The 18,489-nt window shown below is 39.8% G+C and overlaps 1 protein-coding gene across 1 annotated transcript in view; it reads left to right on the forward strand.

Annotated features, from left to right (window-relative positions):
• Nucleotides 1-11,634, forward strand: part of LOC120607399 (uncharacterized) — a 62,971-nt gene extending 51,337 nt beyond the window's left edge. Inside the window, exons 2-4 of the mRNA XM_039869311.1 lie at nt 419-647; nt 10,588-10,879; nt 11,245-11,634. Of these exons, the coding sequence (XP_039725245.1) occupies nt 419-647; nt 10,588-10,879; nt 11,245-11,374 (651 nt within the window). The 3' untranslated portion in view covers nt 11,375-11,634. The remainder of the gene's footprint in view (nt 1-418; nt 648-10,587; nt 10,880-11,244) is intronic.
• Nucleotides 11,635-18,489: the final 6,855 nt, after the last annotated feature.

Raw genomic sequence — 18,489 nt, forward strand, 5'->3', positions numbered from 1 at the left:
CCCCATTTCCCCTCCCCACAGCCCCTGGCAACCACCATTCTACTTTTTGATTCTATGAGTTTGACTCCCTAGATACTTCATATGAGTGGAATCATGCAGTGTATGTTCTTCTGTGATTGGCTTATTTCGCTTATCGTAATGCCTTCGATAAGCAAGAGGTAGGTTCACCTACATTATAGCACATGACAGGATTTCTTTCTTTTCTAAGGCTGCATGGTTGCATGGATATATCACATTTTGGTGGAAAGGCACCAAGAATACTTAGAGAAGGCTTCCTGCAAGAGATGCTGCCTAAACAGTTACAAAAATGGGAGTTAGTAGGATAAGGGCAGACTCAAGGCACTTATCCAAATAATCTGGGAATGGTATGTGAATATTTCCTAAGTCAACAGTTTCCAAGCTTTTCCTTGGCAAGTAGGCCAAGCCTAATTTACAAAACAGATCAAACGTGCAGTTTCTTCTATTGGGAAAGGACAGAGGCAGAAGCCTCGGTCTTTCCTCTTATACCTCCCTCCTCTCATTGACTGAAGGACGTGGTGACTCTCATGACCATACAAGGGTAGTGAGTACTGACTGGAAGTGGGGCACAAGGGGCTTCTTCGGTGCCAGTAACACTGTGTTTCTTGATCAGGGCACTGGTTACACAGGTGAGTTCAATTTGATTAAATACATCATGCTACACCTTGAGGACATTATACTTAGTGCCAGACACAAGGACAAATATTGTGTGACTCCACTTATATGACTTATACCTAGAGTAGTCAAATTCAGGGACAGAAAGTAGAATGGTAGCTGTCCAGGCCTAGGGGGAGTGGAGTGAGGAGTTATCATTTAACGAGCCTGGGGTTTTGTTATGGGAAGATGAAAAACTTCTGAATGTGGCTGATGGTGCAGATTGCACAACAACGTGAATGTACTTACTGCCATTGAACTGTAGACCCCAAAATGGTTAAAACGATAAATTATGTATACCTTACTACAATTTTGTTTCAAAGAGAAAAAAATAATCAAGCTGTATATTTACTTACGATTTGTACTCTTTTCTATATGTAAAAGTTTTTTTTAAACCTAGCAAAATCATAGTTTTCATCATTACTCTCTGGAAACTTTTGAAGCATGGTATTTTTCCATTAGTTGGATTAGAAAATATTTCTATTTCATAAGGGGCTAAAGGATAGTTCCTACTTTTTCATCTTGCCTATAAAATCAAAAAAACCAAGATTTGACAACCTTAGTGACTCCCTCTGACCGCTATTTCCTGAAATTTGTCAGTGGCAATTTCTACTTGTATTTAGATTTCCCTCTCCCCAAATGGTTTGTGCTGGCAGGCATGCCCTCCAGTGATGAGGAGACTTGGTTCTCATCCAGGTTTCCTTTCAGTGAGGGGACCCTGAGGTTAGACTGTCACCTAGTGATGTCCAGGGCCAAGCTTTCAAAGATTCTGTGATTACCAGGAAACCTTCAGCTGAGTGATTTTTTCTAACTTCCCTGTCAGCAGAAATAATCCTCTTGAAATAAATTGTGTACTTTGGGCATGGAAATCAAGGGAAAATGTTAGAAGATATTTATTTAAGATATTACTGCTGATTTATCTTTATAATTTACTTAAGAAAACATTCATGAGCCACTTCTTGAAAAGAAAAATCACTTACTCTTGAACAATGTAAGTTTTGATGAAGGTTCATAATTGTGTAACACACTAATTGTAGAAAATTACTTATTTAGATAAAACATTTGCTACAGTTATGATCTGAAAGGACACTATCCAAACAGGTTTTAATTTGAGAAGATTGTGTATGTGTGTGTTCTTAATTCTCTTTGTTGATAAAAATAAGAAAAAATTAATTGTAAGTTGTTTACAACTTTATTTATTAAATGTTGACTTAGCCATTTCTTAATCGTGTGAGTCAAAAAGTAGCCAGGAAGTTAGAAATTCAGACTGTAAAAGATGAACTTCTTTTGTAGTCTGTATTCAGTAGAATCATATTTTGTGGTTTTTTAATTTTAAATTTAATTTTTATGATATTCCAAAATATCTGCCATGTTGATATAGCAGCATATGCGCTTTCTGATTTTTAATGTTAAAATGAATTCACAGACTATTTCTGTGTTTATATGTGTCCTGAAACCAGAAAAACTATTCAGATATACAAGATTACCTACTAAAGCTACATTTTTACATGGCATGTAAATTTACTAATTTCTTTATTTTTAAGTTCAATTTGACCATTGCATTGAGAAGATCTACATTGATTCTGCATCTAGTTGAATACACCTAAATGATTTGTAAAAAGCTTGTTTTAGCCAAATAATTTTTGTGTATATCAAGAATTAAAGTCTCCTGACTTTCTTGGCTGTATCATTAATAATAATTCAATCATAGTTCTATTTAACATTATTGAGTATTTCCTATTTTCCAGGCACTCTTCTGCATTTTACATTTATAATCTCATTTAATCTTCATGTTAGCCCTTTGGGCTAATAATACTATTATTAACCCCAATTTATAGATGAGGAAAGCACAGAGAATTTAAGTAACACAGAGCCAATGTGTGACAAACCTAACATGCTAAACGGATCTGATTCAGGTCTCTCCTTAATTCCACAATAGCTACATGAGAGGCAGATAACACCAACAGTAGTTGAAAACCTGCAGGGCCTAGGAAATAGGACATTTTCATTTTTCTGGTCTCCCATGCTGTGACAGTTCCACATCTGGCCAATAGCATATTCACAGTCTTTTTGATACAAAGCCTATGAAACCACTGAATGGTCAATGGCTTGAAGACGGACGTCAGAGGCTCCCCACCCCACATTCTCCATCGCTCCATTTGAGGGGCTTCCGTGGGCAAGTTTCCACCAGCCACACAGAGAGCCCTGGGCCCCACCCAGAGAGATGAGAGAGTCTGGCCAAGAAAATCTGGCACAAACTGGAGTCTACCCAATTCTCAATGAAAAATAACTTTGAAGCTGAACTTTAATCTTTCACCACTTCAGAGGAGTAGAATTTAGATAGAACATCTCAGGATTTCCTGACGTTACCATTTACTCTGAAGGAGAATGCTCTGTGGTGCAGCTAAAAGGACCAACCATCTTTAATTAAACGCTTGAACTTTCTTGGCTTTTGAAAATTTGCTGGCGGGAAATATCTAAAGACTCTAAAGTTTAGTTTATTTTCAGAGCCTAACCTAATATCACTATCTAAATCTGTGGAAGATTCTGGCAAATAGCTAAAGCCAGGATGAACAAGGTAATGCCTGCCTCCTAGATTTAGAAGAATAAGTGGTATAATGAATACGTGTGAAAGGCTGAGCACAGTGTTGCTTTAAACCTTCTGTAAGAGAACCCATCTGTTCAAGAACACCTTTAAAAAGTATTTAGTGAGAAATGAGGATTATAAAGCTTTTTTGTAAAGCTTTTCCCACTAGAGTCCTAACTTTATTATTAGTTTTTGGTTTGCTTGTTTTACTTTATAGGTTCTATCTATGTATATTAAAACAACAGGTCAACATTCACCTGAGAAACTCAGCTGAAAAAGACATTATTCCAATTTTAGAGCTCTCGCAATTCAAATTAAAACTTCTACTTAGTCACCTTTTGAATTAAACTCTAGTAAGGAAAAAAGAAACCTTTTTTTGCCATTGAAAGTTTCTTCTTTGCGAAAATATTATATAACATTGATTTAAGTATAATTTTAATGGGCTATTTACAATACAGGCTATCTGCTGAATTTCACTGTACTAAAAATGTCAAAACAGAAACACCATAGTGGTCTTATTTATTTAATCTTTGCCTTGAAAGTGGGGTTAATTTTGAAAGCCTAACAAACAAAGTTATATAGGTATTACAAATGTAGTCTAGAAAAGATTAACTTTTAAAACATCAACTCCTAAAAGACTAGAGAGTTGCATTGAACTACATGAGAAAATATTGAAGGAACTGGAATTATTAGCAACAAGACTAAGTGAAGACTGAGAAACAAGAATGGGAATGGACTTTAGGCTAAAGAATTTGTAAATTGCTTATACTAATAAATTCTAAAACTTTATGTTAATCGATAGCAAAATTTCACATTGCAGACTTAAAATATGCTCCATTCTAAATACAGTCTACATAATCAGTAATGTAACACAATCAACTAAATCTGTGCAAAAGAACTATACAAACATTCTGTACAGTTATTAATATTGTCTTATTTATATGGAGGCCTCCAGGCTATCAATACAGAAGAACATAGTATTGCCACAATTTTTTTCACACTGTTACAAATAACAAAACAGCACCAGCAGCTTATCGCTCCTTCACAGGCTTCCAAAGTTTGACAAGTAGTAAGGCCACAGTTTAATATAGTGTTGAAATTCAATTTCATATCCATCTAAATATCTACAATTTAAATGTCAAACAGTACTAAGTATTAGCAAAGGTGTCCCACAATGAGGTTTCTAAATCACTGTTCCTAAGAAAGAAAAATAACTTGACAACATCTAATACCTGAAGGTATGCATTCAGACCCCAGGAATACCTAGGTATTCTACTCTAAGGCATTTTACCCAATTAACACTTGAAAACATGCCTCAGGAGACACAGACAAGAACGGTCATGGTGGCATTGTTTGTCAGAGCCAAATACTGGAAATAGACCAAATTTCCATTGCCCAGAGAATGGATCAATAACTTAACACAATAATTATACTGTTGAATACTATTACATAAGTTGAAATTAATGTACCAGTGTTCTATGTTTCTAATTGGATAATTTTCTTTTATGCAAGTTTATTAACTTAAAAAATTTCAGAAGATTATGTACAGCAAAGGATACCATTAAGAAGGTAAAAAGACAGCCCATATGGGAGAAAATACTTGCAAATCATATATATGATAATGGAATTATATCCAGTACAAAGAGTTTTTATATGTCTATAATAAAAAGACAAGTAATTCAATTTAAGAACTGAACAAAGGATCTGAACAGACATTTCTCCAGAAAATATGCACAAATAGCTAACAAGCGCATGAAAAGATGTTCGGCATCGTTAGTCATTAGGGAAATGCAAATCAAAATCACAGTGAGATACCTCTTCACACCTACTAAGATGGTTGTAATTAAAAAGTCAGACAATAACAAATGTTGACAAAGATGCAGAGAAATGGGAACTCTCCTACACTGCTGGTGAGAAGGTAAAATGAAGCAGGTTCTTTGAGAAACAGTCCAGCAATTCCTCAAAAAGTTAAAATAGTTTACCATATGACTCAGCGATTCCACTCTGGAATGTACACACACCCCCTCCCCCCACCCCATGAAAGGAAACGTATTCACACAAAAACTTGTACAGAAAATTTTTAACAGCATTATTCACAATAGCCAAAAAGTAGGGGGGGAGGGGAATAAATATCCATCAATAGATGAATAAATAAGTAAATAATGAAATGTGATACTTTCATACAACAAAAAAGAATGAAGTACCAATGTATGCTACAACGTACTGAACCATAAAAATGCTGTGTCAAGTGAACGAAGTCAGACACAAAAGTATTGTATGATTCCATTTACATGAAATGACCAGAAAAGATAAATCCATAGAAACAGAAAACAGATTAGCGGTTGTCTAGGTCTGGGAGGTTGCAGGGTGAGTGGGAGGAAGGGGCGTGACTGCTATCTGGCACAGGTTTTTCTTGGAGGAGTGTAATGAAAATGTTCTAAAATTACTTGTGATGATGATGGCGCAATTTTTAATTAAAATATATTATTAAATTTTTATTAAAATATATTAAAAATGGTTGAATTATACTTCAAATAGATGAAGTGTAGGTATGTGAACTATATCTCAATAGAAGTTATCCAAAAAGTTATATGCATTGTAATACCACTTTTATTCAAATTTTAAAACATGCAAAATAGTATTCCTGTTGTGCATACAAACACATTTGGAAACAAGCAGTCAAGGGTGGTATTCAAAATATTGAAAAAGTCATACTGACTCATCGGAATAGATGCCAGCCTTTACACGGCAGTGAGTGTTTGAAGAACATCCGTCCTGCAGGCAGGGGAAAGATAAACGCCAAAGTTCAGACAGCAATTACCTCCGCGCAGGGAGAGGGGAAGGACGTCAGCGAGGGGACTCAGCGGTCCTCGACGGTTTCTTTAAAAGAAGGAAATATCACAAAATGTTCAGGTTTCATCAAAGTTGTCTGGTGAGTACATAAGCATTTATTGTGTGACTCCCTATATTTTTCTTTGTGCCTGAAATACTACACAGTTTGAAAAGTTCTACATTTCTAAGTCTGTCTCATTAAAGGCCTTGACAAATGCCTTCGATCTGGGCTGTCTGTTGCGAGAGGTTAAACATTTGCCAGCACGCTGCTTAGCCCAGGCCGAAAAAGCCTGCCCACCGCCACAAAGGCAAAGACCGGAGGGATCTTCATGCAAAACCTTTCTAGGTATACTCGAGGTAAACCAAGAGCCCCATTATTTGGAGTCGTTGTCGCCCAGTCCTACTGAAAAGTTTGCCCTGAAGTAGCAGGACTTGCCATTGAGCACGAAGCGGAGGGTTCGCCTTCACGGTGCCGCACCCCCAACCACGCCTCCAAATCCCGCAATCCAGCCTGGTCCAACACTCCTTAAGCAGCACAGCCTGTAGCAAAGTCCAAGGTCTGCCAAAAACTCCCTGACCCGGAAGCAGAAGGTTTAAGAGCATTTCTGGTAACTACTGGATTAAACCCCCGATTTCTGGGAGCAGTCTGCTAAAAGTTAACTTCGTGGCATAGGCATGTAGTTTGAAAGACTCTGTCAGATTTTAATAACATAATCACAATATTCCAAAGCCAAGAACACCAAACAAATTTAAAAAAGAAGAAGAACCTAGTCTTTCTTGTCCTTTTCGACACATTGCTTATTACCAGGGTTTAAAAGCTTTTTAAATTTCTTTAAGGTATTCCAAAGGCTGTATTTGAGAGTACATTAACAGTTTATACCAAATTCAAAATATATTGAAAGTAATTACTACATGTTAAAAGCAAGCTCCCCGCATCACATTCACCCAGATTCCCCCCAACCCCACCCCTTTGTCACAGTCTCTTTGCTTTCCTTGTACAGAAAGAGTCCAGAGATTAAAAGTAGGTATGAGCATGAGATGATGGGCCAGCAGTAATAATAAATCATGTTGTGGGTGGTTGGTCAGATTACTTTAAAGACATTTCTGTGTTCCCCTACTATAAGAAGTTCCTACATTACATAAACTGTTTTGAGAGTTAATCCCTTTCCTCATGTGACTCATGGTCTTGTAAATCCTTCCAGAGGGGATAAAAATACAATGGATTACGGCATTGCAGCGTCTGCAATTCCCAAGGAAGAAGTGGCTTTAGACATTTATATTCCCAGCTTGGCAACCGAGGGCCAGTAAGTGTGTCCGAAAGCAGTTGGAAATCGGACAGTTTGTGCTGCAATGCAAGGACAGGAAGCATTGCGAGTTTCTGCAGCCGTGGTTGGCTTGAGATAATACCATTGTATAACCAGGCGCAGCGACCGCTCCCACCGCTGAGAGCCGGGCCTGGCGTCTGGCTCCTTGGCTGCAGGCCAGGCTGAGGTCCTGCCGTCTGAAGGCAGGGTGTGTGTCCCCTCCCAGGCGGTCCACACACACAGTGCCGGCCACACCTCACCTTCCAGAGGAAATCTGGCCAGAGAGCCAGACTTCATGACTTCTCCTTTATGAGTCTCACCCACCCCCAGCCCTCGCCCGGACTTTTGTTTCCACTTGGGTGCAGTGGTGGTATTCACTCCGCGCTCAGATCCGGATTTAAAGTCCCAGGCAGTAAACGAGCTGATGACAGGGTTATTGGAAAGATACTGTATCTTGCCGTGCCTAGCTGCCTCCACCGTCAGCGTTGGGCCCTGGCTCTTCAGAAAAGCCCTAGCTCTCATCACTTCTGCAAACCGCCCTTCCCACAGAGCTCTTCCATCAGGCAAGAGCACTTACCAAGGACTATTTTAGACGGATTTAGCAGCAATATTGTTTGATTTTAACTGGACATTGTTCTAAACACACAAAAGAGTTCAAGGATGTGGTGTCGGGTTTTGTTCTTCTCCCCCCTCTCCTCCCCTCCCTGAGCTGTCAGGTTTCTCTGGGAAAATGGGATGAAAATGTTTGAGGACATTTCCACAATAAAACACTCTAAAATATTTTTTAAAGATTTCCTTTCTAGTCATGTCAAGATTATAACTCAAATCTGCAGAAGTCAGGAAATTCCAAATTTATGTTGATACTTTCCCCCTTAAAACCTTCACCAGATGATAAACAGTGTAAAACTTCAGTCCCAATTCAAAAGTTCCAAATATGACACTGATCGCCAGATTCTTCTAGTGAAAAGGTGTTTCGGTGTGAGAAAGAGTGGCCTTTTAGGAAGCAAATATAAGCTTTTAGGCCAATCATTTTTCTATGTGATTTCTTAGTACAGAAGACCAAAAAGTCATTTCAGATAGGCCGGCTTCTAGATTTAATTTTTACAATGGAAAAGAATTATATTTAATGATGGAAGCAAAGGAAAAAGTGGTGGAATTTATACATGAGATCAGCAGTTCCCAAGGTGAGAATGAGTACATGGCATCAACCAGGGGACTTTTCTGCACACCCTTCATCAGTTCACTCTCAAAGCTTCCACCGGCCCCCAGTAGAACCCTCATGGGCAGTGGCCTTGGTCCACAGGAGGAGGACAGGCTCAGCTCTCATTGCTCCCAGCAGTTCCCACCGCTGCCAGCTGTGAGCTGTGGGACAAGACTCAATTATTTGGCAGGTCTCAGAGCCAGTTTCCTCATCTATAAAATGGAGGGTGGTCCTAGTGTGTACGTCGTGGGCTATTTGAGATTAAATGAAATAATTCATGTTAGCGTAAGAAACTTCTTCCAAAAAGTTCATCATAAACACTAGTGAAAATACTGATCATCCAGGTAATAGTATTTGTGGCATTAAGGAAAATAAGTATTGTCAGCTTGAGTTGTCAGAAAAGTATATTCGACTATGCTTTAGACAGGAGCAGTAAGAACCTGATGAAAAGAAAATCTTAGGGATAAATTTTACAAGGAAAATGGAATGTACTTTTCACAGACATTTCTTGGGCCATAGAAATGACTAATTATAATGACAGAAAGAGACAGTGACAAAAGCAGAACATTTTCTCTCCAGGGTCTGAAAGACACATCGGGCTTCGAATAGAGAAAACAGGAACAGTGCGAGATTTGCACGTCATAATCAAAAAACCAAAACACAAAAAGAGATGGGCCTTGTTGGAGACACAGAAAGTAGCAGGGAAAAGGTCCACAGATTATAGAAAATCCACGAGGAAGACCAGTGAAACGGGGCCAGCGGAAAAGGCAAGCAGAGGATTGGGAGAAGCAGGGTCTCGCTCCTCTTCACACACCTTTGTAAACCTGTAATTACCTGGCCAAAGGCCTGGGACTGGGGAGAAGGGAGACGAGCTCCAACAGGACAGTGCCGAGTGTTGACACCACATGTGTCTAACTGACGTGGTCAGATGGATGACCCAGGAAAATTAAGTCACTTTTTCAGACTGTAGTATGGTAAGGAAATCTTGGAGGACTGAAAAAAGGCAAATTTGTTGTATCTCGTGTTAAAATAGAAAAAATAAAAGGCTCCTATGGTTCTGGTCATTGAATGGATAGATGAGCTTAATTTTCATATCTGTAAGGATATTATATTTAAAAGTCATCTATCAGTAAGGAACCAAGAAGACTGTGGGAAGAGGAAACCATTCCAGACCAATTTCATTTCCGTCTATGATAGACAGTGAGACCATGTAATAAAGTCAGAACAATGGATGTGAAATCTGAGGAAACGTGTGCCACCATCTGCTCATAGGACAGGGCTGGCCGTGTGGGAGCAGGGACCGGCCAGCGCCAGGCGGCCTTCCTCCTCGGTTTTCCCAGTCCCTGGTCCCTTCTTCTGAACCACCTGCCAGCTGGGGCTGCTTCTCCCTGAGTTTCATTTGCCTCGTGCTGTTTGCTTTTAGATTTGTTTCCAGCCCACATTTGTTGTTTTCTGGGTTTAAGTGGCAGTAAAGATTCTGTGGAGAAATGAGGGTAGGATTTGGAGTCAGAACAATAATGGATCCCTGGCCCCGTCATTTACTTCTCGTGTGGACTTAGGTGGGTCACTAACCCTTTCTGACTGAGATAGCTTCTCTTATCCAATGGGAGCAATCAAAATACCATTCTTTCATGATGCTTATGAGGATTAAGAACAAGGACAGCTGTAACGCCTGGTTCAGTAAGTGTTTTTTTCTTTCCTAACTTTTGATCTCACATCTTTTCTAGCTCTGGACTTTATCTGGTAAGTTGGTGCTTCCAAAAAGAGTGTAATAATTTACTTTGTTATGTGTCTGATTCTCTCCGTAAGACCTCACCATGCCCTTATTTTAGTTTGGACTGGGAAGCAAACCACAGCCCTGAGGTCCGGGAATGTTAGCAAAAAGAAGTGTCTCCATCACTCAGCCAGCCACCCACTGCAGGGTCCTTTCTTCCCTTCCTCTCTACGTTCTTCATCTCCTTTCTTCTTTTTCTTTTCTTTTTTGTTTCTAGGCCTTGATGTTGACAATGAAGAAATTCATGGAGTCTACAGATCAGTACCTGAAACCAAGGTTATTTCAAGACTAATCTGGTGGGGATCAAATGACAACAATATTTCGACACCAATTTGGATAAAATTGGAATCCCCAAAAGATAAAACCTCTCTCCCTCTCTGCTGTTCTCTGCTATTGCAGCAAGGAGAAGCCCAGCCCCTGTGCCCCTTGGCGTCTGACCCCAGGCTGACTTGGCCACACGTCACCACTTGCCTCCTTAATGCTGATACACCTGAATGTCCACAGAGCCGGTAAATATTTGCCTGTGCAGGAGGGAGGAAATGGCAGTTTCTGCACAAGGTAGGTGATGAGGCAGCTCATCTTTCTGTGTCAATAGTGTGAAACAAACAATGGTGATGTGCAACGATGGCACACTATCTTTTAGGTTCAGAGAAGGGAGCTACCGATGGCCATGACCTCCAGACTCCATCTCTGTGCCTTTCAGAGCAGCCAGCTCAGAGCAGGCTGCTTTCTGCCCTGGCTGTCAGCTCTTTACTTCGTTATGCTGCCCTCCATGCGCTACAGGAGCTGACCCGGGGATTGCTGCAGGGGCTTTTCAGTGTTCTCCAAAGGGTTTAAGAATTAAATGGGTCAATTGCTTTCTCATTATTCTCAGTCTACTTGTTGCTTCCGTCTGGCAACTCTCTGCTAAAAAATTAGAAAGATGGGGGAGAAGATATACTGAGACGATAAAGGAGCAAATATGCCCAGGAAGAGGCAGCCCAAAGTGTGCAATGAGAAGTTGAGGAAACTGCCCCCAAATGGTATGTCTAACACGGGGGAAACTCGGCTGCTGAAGAAAAGGGAAACCAGTATGTTTTCCTTGATTAACTATCTAGATTTCTGTTCCGCTATCCCTTTCAGTTTGGGTAAATAGGGTCTCAAAATGCAAGTATAATTGACAAACTGAACTTTCAGTACATCTGAGGGAATCACTCATCTCTTTCAGGCACATGAAGGTTTCCAGGATATCATAATATTAGTTTAGAGTAAACGACTTCTGATAAATTTGGGGAAAGAGCAGACAAGCAACCTATACTTAGTACAATAAGTTTGATATATTTTCTATATGTTTGATATTATTTTGTAATAAAAAGTTTTTAAAAAAACAAAGCCAAAACAGTTCAAAAGAGGCACACACTCATGGATTCTGAAAAACAACCAAGACGCTAGTCATAGCATAGGTAAACAGAGGTGACTCCTTTATTCTTTGAACATTTATTCAATGAAAATTTACTGAGTCCCAGTGAAAACCAGTGCTTTTCTGGTGTTAGGAAGTGGCTATGAACAAGAGAGAAAGGGAGAGACAAACACAAGTATGCACGATCCTCACTGTGATACGCTCTGTTCAGACGGTGATGCGTGCTGTCCCAAATGAGCAGAGAGGAGACAAGGGGACTCTCTGAGCTGTCAGGAAGTTTTCTGGGAAGCACTGTCATCGGAGCAAGTCCTTGTTGGTGAAAAGAACCAGCTGTGCGAAGATCGGAGTGAGCACCCAGCCTGGAAAAACGTGAGTACATGAGTACATGAGTGTTACTGGGCAGGAAACAGCTTGCAGGCTGGAGGAACAGCCAGAAGGCCAGTTGATCAATTAATATAGTAATTAATTAATAGAAGAAACCTAAAGAATATATCTAGTTCAATCGCATTATTAAATAGACAGTAAATGTGGCCAGAGTGTCTACATGTCTATAGCACATAAATAGTTAATAAGAAAGTAGGACTAGCTCTAAATTCTTTTTAGAGGTGGATCTTTTTCAATGTCTTCTAAAACCAATTTCTCTCTTATTTCTTGTTTCAGTTTTCCCAAGGATTTTTTCCTTGCTGGGTTTCTCATCCTTGAACATCATAAGGAACTGCCCAGATATCATCTGTAGTGGAGATCAAACAAGAATTAAACAAGCAAACAATAAGCATCGTATTGACTTAACCCAACCACATCAGGTTAATTCTAAAGAGCACCTTTTACTGGCTAGTAACGTGGTGTAGCAGAGTGAGTATAAATTTCATCATATACTCATTGGGCAAGCAGTGTTCACATGCCCAAGTGTCGTTAATTAGTGATCAGGAATTGCCAGACAACAAGAGGAGCCAACCTTCAGCAGAATTTAGGAGCAGCAGGGTACAAAGTGACCATATCTTGATTGACACTGCCTTCAAAGGTTTACTAATCCCAGTATCTATGTGAATTGTTTTATGACACAAGTTGAGTTAGCAACTGGGCTGGAAGTTGATGAAAAATACTCTAAAACAAACAGCACTTAGATTTCTTGCTTATCATGATAAGATTGGCATTTGCAGATAGACCTCTGAAAACCATTCTGCTTCTTTCATGACAGAATTAAATGGATGCTAGAGGAGTAGAGAGAAGGCAACATTGCCTTGTGGGCCTGGTGTCTGTGGACTTCTGTTGTTCCTATGTAAGGCGAAGTTCGATTGTCACAATCTGAAATATGGACAAAAAATAAGTTACATTTTATTAGTGAATGAAACTTAGGAATGTTGAATGCACACATGAAAAAAATAGTTTCAGGGAAATTTGCTTCTCAGCAAATCTGCAATTCTCATTCTCCACTAGAGCCATGTGATGGCCACCTTTGTCCGTAAAGTCGATCACTGAGCATTGACAAAAAGAAGTGCCCTGTATGTATAGTTAGTTATACTCAGCCAGTTGTGAAAATAATTTCCAATTATATTTCCTGCACACAGGGATTCTGACTGGGGCGCAAAGCAATGCAGTGAACCTTCCCCAACTAAACCGGGTCCAGGTATGGCTACACACAGCCCCAAGTCAGCCTGCTCCTTGGCTTCTGAATCAGAATGTGAGAGGCCAAGGAGAGAGGCTCCTCAGGGGTTAGGAAGTAGTCTGGGCAGATTCGGGAGATAGCTTCGCAGGTTCTGGAAAGAGAAGGAGATGACAGCTGCTGCTCTGAGACCAGAGGAACCAGGAAAAGGGACAGGGAAGAGGGCAGAGAAGGGGAGCAACGCGAGAGAAAGAGGGCTGTCCTCGACCCAAATCCCAAGAGCATTATGCCCACCGTTCACGCCGCCCCCTAACAATTACCTGAAGCATGAAGTATCACTTTGATTATTAAACTAGACTCTGCACATTTCTTCCTTCTTCGTAGCTTCTTGGACATATTGCTTAGTCATATGTTTACAGTTCTAGAAACTAAAGAGAACTTAGGGGATATGCATGAAAATAACCTCCCTTATTTGAGGAATGAGAATATAAATGACTAGGGCATGACAAAAGCAAAGCGAGTAGAGGAGAACATGGGTGTAATTCCAATGAAAAATATATGCCTGTTTTAAGGTAATAATCTAGACCTGGAAAGGAGAGGATATACATGAAATAGTAACAGAAGATTACCAGAACTTTATGGCATGACCTTGTTTTTAAAGATTAGTCATTGAGTTAACTATAAGGGGAGAGGATTAAGCCAAGGCCATTTTAGAAAACTTCTGTTCTCCAGGAGATGGTTCAGAGTTGCCCTCCTGAATTTTAATTGACCATTCCATGAACATGGATAAGTAATGACTTTTTTCTTGCATTCTTTCTCTTTGCTTCCTGAAACTCCCTTGACCCTCTCTGCTCTGGCTTAACAATGAAATCAATGGCATCGCTGCAAACCGAGGAAAGAAAATAGAGTCCATCAGGGCCTGCATGCTCTTTTTCTCAGAGGAAATTATTTTGGTGTTCTTTAATCAATGTCCGAAAGCATTGGAATTCGTATAACAGATGAAGTCTTGGAAGAGCAGGTAACAAATTAAAAGCTCAGGAAACATAGGCTTTCTACCTAAAAAGGCAACCTGCCTTCACAACAAACAATCTATCTCTCCCAGTAAGAAAATTGAGAAAGATAAGGGTTCTGCTTCACCTACATCCATGCATGGCCCCGGGAGTAAAAGTTTTCCATCTTAAACTCCAAGGACAGGTGTAAATAGAGTCTCAGCGCTTCCTGGGAGGCTGATTACAAAGAAGAACTAATCAGAAGCCTTTCATCTCTGACCCTTTACCTTTAGGTCTGTTCTGGGGCATGAAGGTAACAGGGCTAGTGTCCTTTGTGTCCAAAGAAGTGACAAGCAGCCTGCTGATCAATATCCCTATTTGGTAGAGTCTTCAGAACTTAGAAGAGGGGCTAAAAAATGAAGCAGAAATCAATACTCAGGTCTGGTGAGAAGGAGGTTATCATCCCATTAATTTTGTTTTTAAAAAAGAAGAAAACAACAAAAGCAAACCGATCACCTTTGTGATCATTGGGATATGAAGGCGCTTTTTTAAAAAGCGGGGAACTGAGAGTCTTCAGTTTTAGTCAGTTTAGCGCTCAGGATGAGAAGTGGCTGAGTTTCTCAGACTTGATATCTCTGTGCTGTTCATGGGGGCAGGACTACTCGATTATCCAAGCATCACTAGTTGGACAATAACTCGTCGCAGAAAAACAAGTGAAGAATTTCTGACAACAAACCTGAGGCTTTAGGAGTAAGTAGTTCAATAGATAAATGGGGAAGTTTGGGAGAAATCAACAAAGCAATTAAGAGATTGGGGGGTTGATTTATGGGGAAGATCATTCCTTTGATGTTTAGCTAGGCTAATCAATGATTCTTTTTTTCCTTTTTGACATGGATTAGGGGGCAGGAGATGAGTAAAGGATTAAGATTAGTAACCTACAAATACCTGAAATAAATAATTTTACAGAAGAGACAAGAATTTCTATCACATTGGCCAACATAATTGAGTAGCTCTAAGAAATTAATTCAAAAAGTATTTGTGTTTACAACCTTTTGTAGCCCAGTCAGCTCTCTTTTATTGCTCCTTATATTAAATATACTTTCACTGGCTCTTTGTTAGTTTAAAATAGAAAAAAAAATTGCAATTTAAATTCTTAATAGAAGGATGTTTGAAATATGGAAACAATTGCCTTTAAGAAACAATAAAAAATCACCCCATGAGATATTTAAAATTATATCAACACTTATGTTCTATCAGAGAGAGATGAAAGGAGAGAGATGAATTTGTCTCTTCCATTTCTGGTATATAAACTTTCTTGTGGGAAATATGTTTTTAAATTTTTTAACACATTTTCTTTTTGAACTTAGAAATTGAATAAATTCACCTTTTAATTAGCACAAGATTAAGATTTTGGGGGCCCGATTCATAGAACACAATATCTGCTTAGTTCTTATTTGATTTTTAACAATTAAAAAGCATAAGCTAGAGACAGGTGCTCAGTTAGGGTTGCGTCTTGCAGTCAGGACAGCAAATGCTTTGCTCAGCAGGTATTTGTGCCCACCTGCTATGCTTGTTCTGCAGTGGCAGCCCACCTGGTCTTCTTGCTTCTTGTACATGTTGGATCATGTCATTTGCCAACTTAATCATGTCATTTGCCCTCTAAGTGGCTTATCATCACACCTGGGATAGAAATACAAGCCCTGAGCCACATATTTTGAGAACCAACAAGACCATGATCTCCCTCCGCCACTTCTGTTTTCACTTCCCACTGCAGCACCTCCACCCTGCTCTGGCTGCTTCACCCAAACACACCCAGCTCAGCCCTGATTCTGGGCCCTGGCTATTCTTTCTGCTTGTATTGTTCTTCCTGTAGGTCTGGTCGGAGCTGACACCTGCTCTTTCTTTAGGTCTTGCTCAGGTGACGTCTCTTCAGGAGGACACTCCTAACAGAACTACGTCAAGCAGCACACCCATTCCTGACACGTTTCTTGATTTTTCCAGAGTGCTTATTGCTTTCTAGAATCATATTATTTATTCATTTATGCATTTATTATTTGTCTTCTCCATTAGTTAGTGCTCTCCATGAAAGAGTGACTGTCCTGTCTGTTGCAGGGTCTCTGGCATTTGGGCAGTGTCCAACACAGGAAAGAAAAGAAGGAGGGAAGGAAAGAAGGAAGAAAGGGAAGAAAAAGGAAGAAGGAAGGGGAGAGGGAGGGAGGGTCATACACTGTGCTATCACCATGGGGCTCTAGAAAGAAGCAGAAACACATACTAGGAAGCCCCGAGGAGCAGAGGTGATGTCTTACTGTTACCAGCACACTCCTTGTGCTTAGCATATAACTAGGCATTTGAAGATATTTAAGAGAGGGTGGAAACCTAACAAATGAGCTAAAGTTTACACTTGAGGATAATCACAGAAAGGTAACTGCAATAATATAGTAGTTCTCCCTTATCTGCAGGGGATATGTTCCAAGACCTCCAGTGGATGCCTAAAACCGTGGATAGTAATGAACCCTATATATGCTATGTTTTTTTCCTATACATACATACCTATGATAAAGTTTAATTTATAAATTAGGTATAGTAAGAGAAGAACAACAATAATGCTAAAGTAGAACAAATATAACACTATACTCTAATATAAGATAAATGAAAGAAAATTTATCCCAGGGTCTAAGCTAGTGAATAGCAGAGCTTGAGGCTGAGGACAAGTGTCTACCTCCAGGATTCACACTCATAACCACATGTGCTCCAGTCATCTATGGGGTGGGAGCACCCCTTGCACCGGGAAATGGGGCATGCAAAGAGGGGTGTGAAGAACAGTCTAGAGAGCAGGTGGTGGGTGGCACAGCCATGAGGGAGCTGTGGGGGAGGCCAGGTGAGAGGTTCCCAGCCACGCTCCAGCTTCCCAGGGTGGATGTGTCCTCTAGAGCCTTTTCTGACTTCCTGCTGTGTTCTGTCCCCAAAACACAGGACTCATCCAACAACTGTTTCTTGACCTGATAAGTAGGGTGACTGTGGGGGCTTCAGTGAAAGTAGTAAGACGAGGTAAGCGTTGGTTGGGCCTAGGCCATCTGGAGGCAAGGAACTGGGACACACAGGAGAATAGAGCAATTATTAGAAATGTTAGGTAAATTGTTAGGTGATGCATGAGAAGGACTGGAACCAGAAGGATTTTAAGATGAAGAGATGAACTAGGAAATTAAGGAACTTCTGTGTCAACTAGAGTAATGGAGTAATGATAAAATAGAATTTAATGAGATCAGAAAACTATTAGAAATGTCTTTCAAAAGATAAACGGATGAACAAATATGGTATATACATACAATAGACTATTATTCAGCCTTATAAAGGAAGGAAATTCTGACACATGCTGCAACATTGATGAACCCAGAAGGCATTACACTCAGTGAAACGAGGCAGACAAAAAAGGACAAATACTGCACAATTCAGCTTATATGAAGTACCTAGAGTAGTCAAATTTATAAAAAGAGAAAGTAGTCTAGTCATTACTAGGGGCTAGAGGAAGTGGGGAGGAATGGAGAGTTATTGCTTAATGGATATAGAGTTTCTGTTTGGAATGATGAACGCTTTTCCCTTTTGCCCCAAGAATACTCGCTGGTGGCACTTGCAGCTGCAGCATTTACCCCAAGATAACTCATGGATTACAGTCTTAACTTTACTCCCAAAGTTTGCCATGAAATATCTCGCTTTTATTATTATTTTCGCATCTCTCTAGTATATGGATAGTCTTTGGAAACAAATAACATCATTCTATTTATAGCATTCTGTTTTTAGAGTTTCATAGCTGAAAATGTCAAATCCTAGAAAATATAACATTTCTACACATGATGTTAAATGAATGCTGGCAGCGAGCTGAACTTTTTTTTTTTCTAAATGGGAAAAGGGTGAAGAAGTTTTGGAGAGGGCTAGTGGAGATAGTTGCACAACGATGTGAATATACTTAATACCACAGATCTATACACTTAAAAATAATTAAATTGGTAAAAAAAAATTGTATATTTTACCATAATATAAACAAACAAACAAGCAACAAACTAAGATATGGCACAGAGAAAAGTGAGAGATGGAAGGTGGTTCTGTGTTTTGGACTTGAATAAATGGGGG

The sequence above is a fragment of the Pteropus medius genome, unplaced genomic scaffold (assembly GCF_902729225.1).
Source record: "Pteropus medius unplaced genomic scaffold, Ma_sr-lr_union100, whole genome shotgun sequence".
NCBI lineage: Eukaryota > Metazoa > Chordata > Mammalia > Chiroptera > Pteropodidae > Pteropus > Pteropus medius.